General features: G+C 45.7%; 1 protein-coding gene across 2 annotated transcripts; it reads left to right on the forward strand.

Annotated features, from left to right (window-relative positions):
• Positions 1-3322: 3322 nt before the first annotated feature.
• On the forward strand, positions 3323-15952 carry LOC133341839 (mitochondrial nicotinamide adenine dinucleotide transporter SLC25A51-like). 2 transcript variants are annotated; one of them, XM_061550615.1, is made up of 4 exons: positions 3323-3476; positions 9453-9710; positions 10983-11309; positions 13108-15952. In XM_061550615.1, the coding sequence occupies exons 2-4, from the start codon at positions 9456-9458 to the stop codon at positions 13411-13413; spliced, it is 888 nt and encodes a 295-aa protein (XP_061406599.1). In that variant the 5' UTR covers positions 3323-3476; positions 9453-9455; the 3' UTR covers positions 13414-15952. The 2 variants fall into 2 exon arrangements, with proteins under 2 accessions (XP_061406599.1, XP_061406600.1); XM_061550616.1 differs by having other exon boundaries at positions 3469-3502.
• Positions 15953-16002: the final 50 nt, after the last annotated feature.

The raw sequence follows: 16002 nt of genomic DNA on the forward strand, positions 1-16002 counted from the left end.
TGAACGTTGAGATTTATAAGTGGCACGGGGTGACCAATAAGGTCTGAATTGGTCTGTGATAAGGGAGGGCACTGACAAGGGGTTGACAGATATGAGTACACAACACCATCATGGCAGGGGGACCCATTTATAGATACCCCACTGATTTTCTAAAGACCTCAGCTTCGGCATCATCGAATGTTGTAAGAAGAACAGGCTACGTTGGGCACGTCGTGTATCAGCAGGAGTGTTCAAACATTGAATGCGCATTCATACTGGTGAGAAATGTGTGGAGGCTTTTAGAGGTGTATCTAGAACTAGATCTTACTGTACACACAGTATATACACAACACTCATTTCATACTATTCCCAGCAATACGCACTACTAGGCAGCATTTAATTACATATTCATTCACTACTTCAGTGACAAGTCACATACAGTCCATGGACCAGGGCAGAACTAGATACCACTTACAACTCTAATCGTACCGATGTATTTACAGAGCTAATAAGAGTGAATTGTTTGACTACTCTACCCATTTCACATGGTTATCGCAGCATTCACACTTTTTTGGCCGGATAATGAGATTGGAACCACGGACACCCTTGTGTAGCATTGAACAGACTGTTGGGACAAGTGCTGTTAGCGAGTAGCACCTATGAAGGTCAGCACGGCACACGAGGGGGTGGGTGGTCAACACCACGTCCAGCTGCCTTTGTCTCCCTAGAGGCGATGTATATTTATACATCACCCTGGTGTCGGCCCTGAGCGGGTTTCGGAAAACGAGATCTGGTCTTGCCGGTCGTGAACTAATAAACACATATTTTAAAATGGAAACAATATTACATTTGAATTGATCCTATTTGCAAACCAAAAAAATGGGCGCTGCCCAGGCACAGCGCTGGTCCTGGATCGAGGGTGAGATGTTAACTACCTCGCCTGGTATACAGGAGGTCGTGGGTTCGATCCAGACCATGACGCCTGCTGCTGTATATTTGTAGTTTGCGTGTCTCTCTCTCTCTCTCATCGTCATCATCACGGTGGCTCGGAGATGTTAATTACCTCGCCTGGTAAACAGGTGGTCGTGGGTTCGATCCCGACCCTGACGCCTACTGCTGTATATTTGTAGTTTGCGTGTCTCTCTCTCTCTCATCATCATCACGGTGGCTAGGAGATGTTAATTACCTCGCCTGGTATACAGGTGGTTGTGGGTTCGATCCAGACCATGACGCCTGCTGCTGTATATTTGTAGTTTGCGTGTCTCTCTTTCTCATCATCATCATCACGGTGGCTAGATGTTAATTACCTCGCCTGGTATACAGGAGGTCGTGGGTTCGATCCAGACCCTGTCGCCTGCTGCTGTATATTTGTAGTTTGCGTGTCTCTCTCTCTCATCATCATCATCACGGTGGCGAGGAGATGTTAATTACCTCGCCTGGTATACAGGAGGTCGTGGGTTCGATCCAGACACTGACGCCTGCTGCTGTATATTTGTAGTTTGCGTGTGTCTCTCTCTCATCATCATCATCATCATCACGGTGGCTAGGAGATGTTAACTCCCTCGCCTGGTTTACAGGAGGTCGTGGGTTCGATCCAGACCCTGACGCCTGCTGCTGCTGTAGATTTGGAGTTGCCATGTCTCTCTCTCTCTCCGTGGTCGCGTAGATTTTCCTCGGGGCCCTCAGGTTTTTCCCTCCACATTTAGAAACATGCGTTATGAGTATTTGGATGCTACAAATGTCAACATGATAAGCCACTTCATTGGACTATCATATATAATTCTGGATTTTAAGCTTTCGTGACTGCAAGGATTCATACTCTTAGGTTTTTTCGGTAAAGTCACGTAGGTAAAAAATTAAAATAATAGAAATAATAATAGAAATAAAATAATAAATCACGACGTTTCGGAGGCAACACAAGTCTCCGTCATCAGGTGGGACCGTCACAGCTAAATTTACTATCATATATAGCTCAGCAGCCGTTACCTGGAATTTTTAAAAGTTGAGTTTTTATAAGGGGAGCAGCACGACCTTCCGTACCAGAGCTACCCCGACAGAGCTAATTTAATCTGATTGGTTTCTCGTTCATTTCCTCACAGCCACACGCTGACTGTACAGCTACTTGACTTCCCAACGAAGGGCAGTGAAATAACAACAGCCATCAGTGGTGAGTGTTGCAGCAGCATCATCATCTCTGTGTGTGGAGATTAAGTCATTCCCTGTGTGTCTCTCCCGCGTGCCCTGTCACTCCGTGACGCTGTCCAGTGATAGTCACTCATCTCTCACTCACAGTCCATACACACACACCACGTGCATCCACCATCACTCACAGTCTACACACACCACGTGCATCCACCACACTCATCACTCACAGTCCATACACACCACCTGCATCCACCACACTCATCACTCACAGTCCATACACACCACCTGCATCCACCATCACTCATCACTCAGTCTACACACACACCACGTGCATACACCATCACTCATCACTCACAGTCCATACACACACACACCACGTGCATCCACCACACTCATCACTCACAGTCTACATACACACACCACGTGCCTCCACCATCACTCATCACTCACAGTCCATACACACACCACGTGCATCCACCATCACTCACTGACCCTCACCACCATCACTCACTGACCATCACCACCATCACCCACTGACCATCACCACCATCACTCACTGACCATCACCACCATCACTCACTGACCATCACCACCATCACCCACTGACCATCACCACCATCACTCACTGACCATCACCACCATCACCCACTGACCATCACCACCATCACCCACTGACCATCACCACCATCACTCACTGACCATCACCACCATCACTCACTGACCATCACCACCATCACCCACTGACCATCACCACCATCACCCACTGACCATCACCACCATCACCACCATCACCCACTGACCCCCACCACCATCACTCACTGACCATCACCACCATCACTCACTGACCATCACCACCATCACCCACTGACCATCACCACCATCACCACCATCACTCACTGACCATCACCACCATCACCCACTGACCATCACCACCATCACTCACTGACCCTCACCACCATCACTCACTGACCATCACCACCATCACCCACTGACCATCACCACCATCACTCACTGACCATCACCACCATCATCCACTGACCATCACCACCATCACCCACTGACCATCACCACCATCACCACCATCACCCACTGACCCCCACCACCATCACTCACTGACCATCACCACCATCACTCACTGACCATCACCACCATCACCCACTGACCATCACCACCATCACTCACTGACCATCACCACAATCACTCACCACCATCACCACCATCACCCACTGACCCCCACCACCATCACCCACTGACCATAGCCATCGCCACCACTAGCCAGCGGCTGCCTGCTCACACCACCACCACCACCGGGACGTTCATCCACATAAAGACAAAGGCAGAGGACAACTAACGTTCGTATTTTTTACACCGACGTATTGTAAGCCGTTACAAATCTCGTCTCACTTTAACGTACGCGTGTGTGTGTGTACGAACTGTAGCGATGTGTGTGTGTGTACTATGCACTATATACTGTAATCGCCGGTGCCGTGCAAATCGTGTGTATGGAATGCGTGGCTATTTGTGACAGAGCTACATTAATGGTAGCGATGTTAACACAGCACGCACAATGAACACGTAGTGTATATGTCATTTCTCTCTCTTGCGTGCGAGCACTATAATATATAATTATAGCACGGTTGGCTACGTACGGTGCGAAAGAAATTCAACAATACATCTAATATGGGTGTCCCGTGCATCAGTTGTTTAGGAAAAGTCGTGTGTGTGTATCCAGCAAATGTGTTATGTAACTGTATGAATGTACACGAGTACATGCAGACATACGCGCATAGGACATATACATCTCTATTCCTTAACGCATGTTCATATGTATACACGTGTGTGTGTGTGTGTGTATCCACACTTGCACGGCACCGGCGGAAATATCGTGTATATGTATCCAGTAAAGTACATGTAACTACACGTGTGTCCACGCATGTATCGGCACATGTGTGTGCATGCACCGGCACATGTGTGTGCATGCACATGCGTGTACATGTGATACGTATGTTTGTTCTATCCAGTGCAAACGCGATGATCTCATTTGCAGTCAACACAATACAAATCGATACTCCCATTCGGCGGTGTCATTTACACTGCAGCAATGTATTGGGCAAAGCGATGTGCTATGAGATATGGGCCATTTCCTGAAACGTCCATTTCATTATTTTATTATCTTTTATTTTTATTATTTTATTATTTCCATTTTACGTAACTTTACCGAAAGAACCAAGAAGATGAATCCCTGTAGTCACGAAAGCTTTAAATCGAAATTTAGTCAATTTCATAGTTATCAGATATCACTGGTCAACAACAAAACATTTTTTTCTGGCCTGGACTTTTGCAGCTGTTTTAGACTAATCTCAGGGTGCTGATTCCAAATCTGTTCTGATCTCAGATTTGCTCTATCACATCTCATTTTTATGCTATCGGCATACCCCATTTTCATTGATTTTACCCGAAATTAAAACTGTCACTTATGATTGCAAGTTGTTGCGAGTCAGTGACTGCTTTAGTGTTAAAATATGGTGCTGTATTTTTAGGATAGTGTGTTTATCATATAATTTTATGTAGATATCCACATTTATTTAATTTTTTTCTTCTGCAGTTTTTATTGAAAATGCTATATTTAATATCTCAAAAACCTGATGTGGTAGACAAAAACTGATGCCAGATTTGGAATCAGCACCCCAAAATTACCGTTGGAATACCTTATGCCAGAAAAAATTAACCCGTAAAAACAAAGTTTTTCACTATAAATCCTTTATATGCGTGGTGGCTAGAGTCCTCTCGTCCTCTGGCTTGAGATGGCTGCCACATATGGGTCAGATGATTGCCTGGCAGCATTAAGCAATTGGTAATTAAATATCATTTTTTTTCCCTAAAAAGTGTAAAATTTTGGAAAAAAAATTTCACCAAAATTAATTGTCACGCACAACGAGTCTGTGTGGAAAATGTCAGCTCGATTGGATCACGGAAAGTGGATTAAAAAACGACCGGAAATTTTGCACGGTCGTAAGCAAGCAAGCAAGCACGCAAGCACGCAAGCAAGCAAGTGAACTTAATATAAAGGATTTAAAAAGTGTGTTGACCAGTGTGTTTTTTTCTTTAAAAGGGCCCTCAAATGTTATTGATTGACGATTGTGGGGTGGTGGGGGTGGGTGGTGGGAGTTGGTGAATTGTGCTTTATGCATAATTTATGTATCAGTGTGTGTGCGCGCATCTGTGGCCCATGCAATGTGCACGTGTCTGTCAATGCACACTGGGTGTGTTTGTGTCTGCCCTGTCCTGTGTGTGTGTGTTGGAGGCAGTACGAATGAACACAGTACACATCGTTTTAGCGTGTTGACCATCTCCTCACACATCCGATTAGCACGATTGGGTACGTACGGTGTGAAAGAAGTTCACAGCTGTGAACTCACACGGTTTACCCCGTATTCTTGTATAGGGAAATTGAGTTTTCAGGTCCATACGGTGCACAGCCGTTTTAATACGGGCAAAACAACAGTTTGTGTCTATTTGTTTGTGTTTCTCTCCTTGTGATGGGACTTTATAGGATGAACGTTGAGATTTAGAAGGGCACGGGGTGACCAATAAAGTCTGAATTGGTCTGTAATAAGGTCGGGCACTGATAAGGGGTTGACAGAAATGTAAATTCAACATACATACATCATACTGATAGGAACCTCCTGGTTACACCAGCCCACAGGGGATTATTGTGTCCGTCCGTCCGTCGTGCAGGGAAGGGCTGGGTGGGGAGGGGAGGGTGGGGCTGGGTGGGGAGGGTGGGGCTGGGTGGGGAGGGGAGGGTGGGGCTGGGTGGAGAGGGGAGGGTGTGGGGGGGCTGGGTGGCGAGGGTGGGGGTGGCAGGGGTGGGGCGGGGTGGTCACCCCGTGGTGTCCTTATAAAACTCAACGTTTAACCTACTCGCGCCGGTTTGTGCCCGCCCTCACAGTCGGGCATATTTGCGGAATACACCACGCCGCCGTTGACCCTGCAGGCCATTGACCGAGCAACCCAACGTTCCTACCAGCTCCCTCCGCAGGAATGTGTCTTGCAGACAATTGAGATGTGTTTCGTGTGATGCTGTGTGTGTGCGTGCTTTAATGTTATTGCTTGCTCCACGTGTCAAAGCTGCTCTATAATTGCATGCCATTATCTCTGATCTGATGGCAGCCTGTCCACAGGTCATCACCTCTGAATGGCCACAATGCGTGAATAGCTCCACCTGCCCAGTAACACACAGCACTGCCACTATAGCATGCAACGTGTGCACGCATGTGCAGCCCGTGTGTTAATCCGTGCCACTGCTGGTTTTGACCATACTTCAATTATCGTAGTGGGCTTGCATAATGAATCCGCATCTCTTTCAGATATGTAAGGGGCCGTCCATAAATGACGTCACGCACCTAGGGGGGGGGGTCAGACATTTGTGACGATGTGTGACGAGGGGGGGGGGGCTTGCGAAATGTGACAAATGTGACGTCACATCAAAATGCGCAACTTTAAATAAACATAGACAACACGTTCTACTTAATTAAATATACTTTTTAATAAATGTTTTCTCCTACAACATCAGAGTGCAGCGGCACATTAAATACGCACTACAATGACAATAGTTGAAAGCGATTTGAAGCATGTTTTATTTTGGGGGGGGGGGGGGGGCAGAGCTTTGTGACGTCATATTTGAAAGGGCGTCTGACTTTTTGTGACGCCGTGTGCCGGAGGGGGGGGGGGGTCAAAAATCGTCCAAAATTGCGTGACGTCATTTATGGACGGCCCCTAATCCTGATGATACACGAGTGGAAGTGCGCATTCATTGCTCTGTGTGTAGACCGTGTTAAGTAACGGCGCAGAGTTTGTGTATTGACTTCCGTGGCACCAGTTGGGGATTTGGAGAATGCACAACAGAGCTCTCGGTCCACAGAAGGCACGAGGTGCACCAACATGGGCAGAAGACGAATTCTCTCTCGAGACTTGCACACAAATAACGCGGTCATGGCAAAGCCTCGAAGTGACAACGAGGGCCTCTGTTGGCAGCCCGAAAACCCAACGGTGGCAATTATTCATTCGCACGACAACGGACAATTTATCCAGAGAACACAACCACGACTGTCGCATTCCCAACAAGTGAACTTCCGTCTCATCAGTCCAACTTCTGGATGATGATGATGATGTGACTTAAGTCGACTGGGATTTGAACTCGCCACGACCTGATGCGGTGGTTCTTCACACGCACCCCCCTGGGTGTGCGAGATGCCCTTTCTGGGGGGGATGCGAAACACGGGCAGATTTTTATTATTTTTAGAAGGTAAATCATCGAAACACAAATGAAGCACTGGCACGTAAGTACAACTACAGTAAACCGTGTTAATGCGACACATATGGGCCTCTGTCCTTGCCAAAGTATTCAATATTTCGAATTATGTACAATGGTACTCCCCATTGTACATGATATCTACATTTATCCTGTAGATATGCCTAAAGCGCAGCCGTGCCGAATTATCCACAATTACGAACGATCAAATACCGAAATGACGAGGTTCTACTTGCTTTCATCAAACCTTTCATCAAACCCTATATACGTGTAAGGGAGTGTACAATAAAAGGTTCTGGAAGGGGGAGTTGAGATGGTTGAAAACAGGTGGCCGGACACGCGTTATAAGGAAGTAGGGGGGGTGGGGGGGCACTGGCCGATAGGGCCGGGTCCGGGCGAGTATATAAGGGCGAGCGAGGCACACGCGGTGCTCGGGGGACTAATCGACGACCAGAGAGGTGGACGACATCGGGGTCGAATGTTCGAGATCGACATCGTGGAAACCATCGGGAGTTGGCTGTTCAAGACTCGACTGAGTGGAAACCACCGGGGCTGAAGATCGCCATCATCAGCGTAGCAGTCGTTACGCTCACATTTTATATGCGTTCGGATAAATGAAGCTCAACTTCCTTGAAAATGGATGTCTCCAATGAGCTTCTTTTACATATTCATTAACATCATTTTTTTAACGGATGCAAAGCTGCAGTAAAGGTTATACAGGATGTTTTAAAAATATAGACCCGATTTGAAATTGCTATATCTCTGCAATGAGTTTCAAATGATGACCGCTAGATGCCTCTCCCAGCGCACAAACAGCCCTCTAGCCTCAGTCATTCGCAAGACGGTAACCCCGCAACACAAGGGGCCTTTTGCGTTCAGCAGTTCAGCAAGACTGAATCCGTAATTGCGGTGCAGCGTGCGTTTCAACGGCGTTTTGGCTTTGATCGGCACATGTCAAAGAGCATTCGTCGTTGGTACCGACAATTTGAGGAAACAGGCTGTTGATGTAAGGGGAAGAGCAGAGGGTGACCACGCAGCTCAGAGGAAAACGTGAGAAGAGATGCGTTTGGGACGAATTCAACTATCGTCTCGATGTTGTCCGTACAGCAGGTGGAGGGCACAGAGAGCAATACAATGCATGTTGAACTTCTATCGCACCGTACGTAGCCAACGGTGCTAATCGGAGGTGCGGGGGGGAGACAAAAACATGCGTCGCTTATATCGGAACTGTGCTGGTATCATGTGTGCTTATATCTAGCTTCTACTGCGGTAAAAAAAACAAGGCCGTAATTATAATATATATTGGGGGGGGGGGACACATGAATATTGGAGGGGACACATCCCCCCAAATATATTGCTATAAAATAGATTTCTGTTTATATGATTGTGGTTATGGTTGTACTTTATTAATCCCTAATCTCTGCCATTACATACAATGAAACAAGAAAAGGTAAAAAAGAAAAAAACCAGAGCAATATAATACAACACACTATTAGACATTATTGTAAAAATTAATAAAAAATAAGATTTGGTCTCCCCCAATGTTGACTCCATGGCTACGGCCTTGCGTCCTGCTACCCGCTGCCGTGGTGGTGACACAGCCGCGAAGGTATAACCAAAACACGTGTTTCTAAAAAAAAAACAATATCAACGTGTTCTTGGTTCTTTCGGTAAAGTCACGTAGAAGGGAAATAATAAAAATAAAACATAATAAAATAATTGTCACGACGTTTCGGCCACAACGCAAGCAGCCGTCCTCAGGTGAAGAACAGGTCTGTCGGAAAGACAGCGTCTGAATGGGCACCACCAAGCTTGGCAGCGTATATTTAAGCTGGGTTGGAGGGGGGAAGGGGCGCCTTGACAAAGCAATTTGCATATCAAGATGAATTTAGCATATTTATGGAAAATGCAGATATGGGATTAGTCACTACTTGTGGAATGCGTAGGAGGTGTGGGAGGGGGGTTTCAAAGTCATATTATGCCCGTGCATCAAAAATCTCAACGTGCTCTGTAGGTGATGGAGGACTCCGTCACACCGGCAAACGCCAAGACAAAGTTGTGGGCCAGTCTACCACTCCGCTCCTATCAGAGCGGCGCTCTGGCCGGCTCGGCCAGCGTTCTCGTCAGCACGGCCCTGACCTTCCCCATCTTCAAGGCGAGCACTCGGCAACAGATGGCCCTGAGTCTCTCGGCACGGCCAGTGTTCGCGCAGCTGCTACGCGAGGGACTGAAGTCAGTGCTGCTGCGTGGACTCTTGGCTCCCAGTTTGCAGGTAAGAAAGAGGTGGATCTGCTTGGTTCTTTCGGTAAAGTCACGTAGAATGGAAATAATAAAATAATAAAATAAAACGTTATGAAATAATTCTCACGACGTTTATGTTTTATTTTATTATTTCCATTCTACGTGACTTTACCGAAAGAACCAAGAAGATGAATCCCTGCAGTCACGAAAGCTTTTAATCGAAAAGAGGTGGATTTTGTGGTATCACTGCCAACACCAGCAGCAGCATCATCATTTGAGAGAAGATATCATGATCAGTTGAAGGAAGTTGCTCTCTTAAAACAAAACAAAACTCAGCAGCTATGTTTCTCGGCCTGTTCTCAGAGCTGTCCGGCATAAAATGTAACCTCTGTTAATGAGAGTAGAATATTTAAAGGGATTTAAAACACACTGGAGTAATTTCCCTGTGGTATCGATGCCATACGTTTTTATACATCTTGAGTCTTGTTTACATACCTATGCCAGATAAACTGGGAAACAGCCGCGGTTTGTATCTATGAGAGATATGTTTTTGGCTTGTCTTCCTTACACATAAGTCGTCATTGATTGGTCATAAATTGATGTAGTCAAAAGTATCGTGAACAAACACTATAGTTTTCAGAAGCTATACATTATGGTTGTACATTATAATCAATAGTGTTCAGTCTAAATTATAATCACTTACCTTTCAGTCCATCCTTTGATATTTCAAAATATCGCAAAACCATAATCAGCATTATTTTTTAAATAATAATGTCGACCTTAAGACAAATGTACCCTCATCTCAATAACCTCATCTTGTTGTTTCCGATAGCTATAGCTGCATATCAATTTCCACCAGGTTGGACATTCAATAGCATGTACACTTTGAGATGAATTCCCATTATAGCCATCACAACCTTAACTGTCATAAACTAAGTAACATTACATTCATAATCAACGTTTTTGGGTTTAGATCGCGTTATTTATAAATGTGTCGTAACCCTCCACCACCCGACACGGCCAATCAGTAAAAAAGTGTCACGTTGACAAAAGACAAATAGTTCACTGCTTTAGCCCACCGGTGTGTTGAAGCCACAACATTTACAATTTGAGTACGACGTTTCGCTGGTAATTGCATCCAGCATCATCGGGCAATTCGCCAGAATGGTGAGGCTCTGCTGTGTCTCCCGTTCTTATATAGAGCAACATTACATTCTGTAATTACAAAAAGGCATAGAATACCATCCTTGCTCATATGCACCAATTGGGCCCGCGTGTCTTCCGTGTGTCCCCCACCAAAAAGCGTGTGCTCTGCCGCTCGATAATGTACGGCAACTACGAGTTCGTCCTGGGCAAGCTGGCCCACATGGGGCCCAGGCTGGCCGACCGGAGCCGGTTGGCCTGCTCCCTGGCCGCCCTGCTCTCCGGATCCCTGGAGGCCGTGCTCACACCCCTCGAGAGGGTGCAGACTCTGCTGGTCAATCCGCAGACCCGCGGGCAACACGCTTTCCGGCACTCCATCTCCGCCCTCTCGCACCTCGGCACGCTGGGCTTGCGCGAGCTGTACGTCGGACTCACTCCCGTACTGCTCCGAAACGGGCCCAGCTTCGTCCTCTACCTGTATATCAAGGTGTGTGTGTGTGTGTGAGCGCCCGCTCAGTAGGAGCTTCGTTACCCCCAATGCGTTGTCCATACATTGTGTGGCAACTTGATGCGCAGCTCTGCTTTGTTTAAACTAGTGGTGGGCAATTTTCGATTTAAGGCTTTCGTGACTGCAGGGATTCATCTTCTTGGTGCTTTCGGTAGAGTCACGTAGAAGGGAAATAATAAAGTAATAAAAAGAAAACATAGTAAAATAATTCTCACGACGTTTCGGCCACAACGCAAGCAGCCGTCCTCAGGTGAAGAACAGGTCTGTCGGAAAGATAATTATTTTATTATGTTTAATATTTGTATTATTTTATTATTTCCCTTCTACGTGACTTTACCGAAAGAACCAAGAAGAACGTGGTGGACAACCCGCGGGCTGCAAGTGGTCAGTGGAGCGAACCCCTCGTGGTGGCTTGGGTATCATTGTCAAGGGTGATACGTGGGGTCGTTATTAGTGCACAAGCATGACATCAAGCTCAGCGAAGGAGGGCCGCTCATGTGGCCCACTAACTAGTTGAGGTTGTTCATCATTTAGACCCTCTTTTTTAAATCCTTTATATTAAGTTCGCTTGCTTGCTTAGGACCGTGCAAATCTTTCGGTCGTTTTTTAACCCACTCCCCGTGATCCAATCGAGCTGACATTTTGCACACAGACTCGTTGTACGTGACAATGCATTTTCGTGAAAAAAAATCCTAAATTTTACACTGTTTAGGGATTTTTTTTAAATATTTAATTACCAATTGTTTAATGCTGCCAGACAATCATCTGACCCATAGGTGGCAGCCATCTCAAGCCAGAGGACGAGAGGACTCTAGCCGCCCCGATGCCACGCATATACAGGATTTATAGTGAAAACTTTGTTTTTACGGGTTAATTTTTTTAACTACATTATTGTATCTTGATTTAAAGCTTTCGTGACTGCAGGGATTCATATTCTTGGTTCTTTCGGTAAAGTCACGTAGAAGGGAAATAATACAATAATATTAATAAAATAATATGAATATTATTTAAAGTCACGTAGAAGGGAAATAATAAAATATTATGAATAAAATTATATTAATATCATTAATAGTATTTCATTATTTCCCTTCTACGTCACTTTACCAAAAGAACCAAGAATATACATTATTGTAGTTTATGGTGATTATAATAATGTGCTAGCATTTAATCAACTCTACCAAAGATCTAGTATTTGACTAGCAATGCTTATAAAGTTCCAATCTATCCCATTCCTACTTGTACAACAACTTAAACACACTTTCTTATATTTGACCAAACCTTCAAGGATATTTCCTGCCATTGTCAATGGTGCAGCCCATTTGATTTACCTTTTTAGCTACATATTCTGGTGACATGTACTTACTTTACCTGTGCTTTTATTTTGCGTTATTGTCATCTATTGTAGGATCCTGTCATGCTGTAATTGCTAGCACACTCGATGTCTAATACAGACGTCAATGGGGCAGGTTTCTTAAATCCCCTCGCCTGACCACCCGGCACTTTAATTGTGTACGCCAGTTGGGTCGTGTCAACTGTAGGTGCTGCCACCTCTTGTACAACATCTGGCTACTGTGGAAGAGTAGGCCACGTACCCACTAGAGCCGCTGCTAGCGGACGCCCTTCCGCAAGCGCTGGTGCTAGCAAGCAATTGCAGGTCCTTGCAAGCAATTGCAGGTCCGCACCTTTACCTTTCATTGGACATGGTGACCACCCACCGAAACCACCAACAGAGCTGACGCTAAGAAACTGTGGCTTTGTGCGGATTTCCACACCACAGGACAGCGTCACGCTGCTCATGCCCGCCTCCGTTCGAGGCCGCAGCACTTTCCTGGAAGGTGCGTTCATGGGCGGCTTCTCGTCCCTGCTCACGGGCCTCGCCTTCTACCCGCTCAACACCGTCAAGGTGCAAATGCAGGCCCGCATCGAGAAGCCTCATCTGGGATTCCTGGCGACTGCTCGCGACGTGGTGTGGAGGCAGGGGACCAGCCGGCTGTACCGTGGCGTGACCGCGCATTGCCTGGGCTCCATCATCTCGTGGGCAGTGTTTGAGGGGTCATACCGGGTCATCATGGAAATGATGTAGAGCACTACACCACAAGCCTATTGCAATGTGGTTTATTACTCAGAGGTTTGTATAAAACGATATCTCAGGCAAATGTTGTTGGCTTTCTTACTCTGCCAGGATTTTACAAAATAGCAATGACATAAATGAACACGTTAACTTCAGTAAATTAATGTTGATTGCTCACATGTTCTATTACACTGAGCTAAGGCTGATTTTGGCGTTTACATTTTTATTCACTGCCAAGGTTCGGAAAAGACAATAACGTAATGGTCATGGAATAAAGTGAGACGGTGCTCCATGTAAAATATTTTATAAAAAAAAAAATGTTTAACTGAAACAAGGAGCTAATTCAAGTTTTTTTAAAATTCAGGTGAAATAAAAAAGGGGTGCCTGGTTTGTATTGGAAAAAACTCGAGCGCCTCTTGTACATTATGCGCTGACGATACCAATTTGTATTTTAAGAGCATGTCGTATGACGTTTTTAGAAAGAAAGAAATTAAGCGCCTAGTCTAGTTTGTTTCAACAGGGACTTCCAATATTTCACGAACTTCATCAAAATCCACGATTTCCATGATCACCAAATCAAAATCATAGCCTTGCACAGAGTACCCAAAATGGTGAAATGTACTTTGCAGGCTGCAGACTATTACAGCCCATTTTCAGCAATCTTGCCAATGAAACGCAAGCCTACAAATGTACAAATGCCATCATTACCAGTCTGAATAACCCTAATGAGGGAACTGAGCCACATATTCTTGGTCCTTTCGGTGAAGTCACGTAGATAGAAAATCAAGTTTTAAATCAAAATTTTACTGAGCCACAGTGAGCCAAGTAGGAAATTAACTTTAAAAAGTTACCGTTTTGATTAGCATGCAAATTACAAAGATTGTGTGGTTAATAAAATGTTAGTTGGCAATGTTATAATACAATGGTGGTTTAAGTCATTCCCGGACTTTGTAGGTGGACAATGGATGGCGATGACAAAATGTTGCGGCGGCCGTGTAGGGTGGGGGGATCTTTTAAGAATGGTCACCAGGTGGCAGAGGTTCCTCGAGTGCATGCACCGTGAGAGAAAATACGGCCATTAGCCCAGCAGTAGAAACGAATAGAGATCAAGTTTATTGTGTGCGAAGGCATCAAGCCAGCCGAGATTCACGAGTAACTTTGTGCACACGTTAAAGATGCAATACTCGGATGATCAGCAGTGTTTGATGTGCTGGGTAACTGTGCGCTTTCCAAGCCAATTGTTTTGATGTCTGTAAGTGCTTGTAAAGCCTGATTCTTGCCGAAAGCCATGTCGCCTTTTGTGCAATTGCAGCAGAAACATAAACCGAGCAATGGCAGTGTTTAAATTAAAACCATGCCCACCTGCACTTTAATAATGTGCTTGCCAGAATGGCTTTCAAAACAGCTGAATGTTTCCCAACAACCATGACCGGGTGCACATCTGCTCCGAGTTGCTGTTTGCCCATTTCATAGCAGGACACAAAAATAGTAGTTCAGCATACATTCCTGGAATGCATGGTTACATGATGGACTTAGATTCACCATCTCACTTTCGAATCGAAGTGTTCCAGTCTGGAATTTAAACTCAACTGCCTGTGTATATCGACGCCCAAGTGTTGGTCAGCCTCTCAGCTCTGGCCCTCTCAGCTAGTCCTTGATTTTGGCTGTTCCAGTGGTGGATACGGCAATGGTCTCGAAAATGCTATGAGGCCATCCAACACACGAATTCAAGCACATTCATGATGCAGCGAAGCAAACTGCCTATATGGGAGTCTATACTGATGCCCTTATGGGTTGGTTTATTGGATCTATAGTGGAAGCATTGTGACCCCCCCCCCCCCCCCCAAGTTGGACGGCTGGTTACACGGCAGTTCCTTTTAAGACATCTCAGGGGCCGACAAGTTCGTTGTCGACACAGACACCGACCAGCTAAACCACTGGTCTCTTGATCGCGGCTTCGGTGGTTTGCCGAAGCACAAGGCCCACCTCCCGAATGCCTTGTGCAGTAACACAACCACTTGTAGGGCAGCCACCTGAGCCGTACGGACTATAATGTCCCAGCATCTGCCAATGCAGTTTTCGAGAGGGCGTTGCAATCCTCGGTATCCCAGTGAGCCCACCACTTGTCTCCAATGCACTGCTTGGGTGGGGATACCTTTAAAATGGATACTGTGGATGTTGCCAGACTGTACCTCTATGAAGTATTTATATGAATATTTTTTGTAGGCCTTGGCACTCCTTCTCACAGCACTCCTTTCCTCCTCCCCATCTCGGCAGCATGAAAACATTAAGATTCCACTGCACATTCCCATGGCAGCCAAGGCTATGAGATAGATAGACCCTTTAAACCTGTGCACGGGACATATGGTAGGGAATGGCGATATTCTACCTCATATCTCGCGTGCATTCATCCTGGTTCTATGCACATGAAGCCAGGAAGGCAGCACCACTCTTTTATAGGTAAGATGTGGAGGTGGGGCAGCCTTGAAGGGAATTGATTCTCTGTACAGCCTGTTGGCATCCAGAAGAAATACCCGAAGGTAATGAATGCTGTGGGTGCTGCTAAGGCTTATAAAATCAGTCTTTACGCGAGTAGTACAT

The sequence above is a fragment of the Lethenteron reissneri genome, chromosome 12 (genome assembly GCF_015708825.2).
Source record: "Lethenteron reissneri isolate LAM-NWPU_2019-01 chromosome 12, ASM1570882v1, whole genome shotgun sequence".
In the NCBI taxonomy this organism is placed as follows: domain Eukaryota; kingdom Metazoa; phylum Chordata; class Hyperoartia; order Petromyzontiformes; family Petromyzontidae; genus Lethenteron; species Lethenteron reissneri.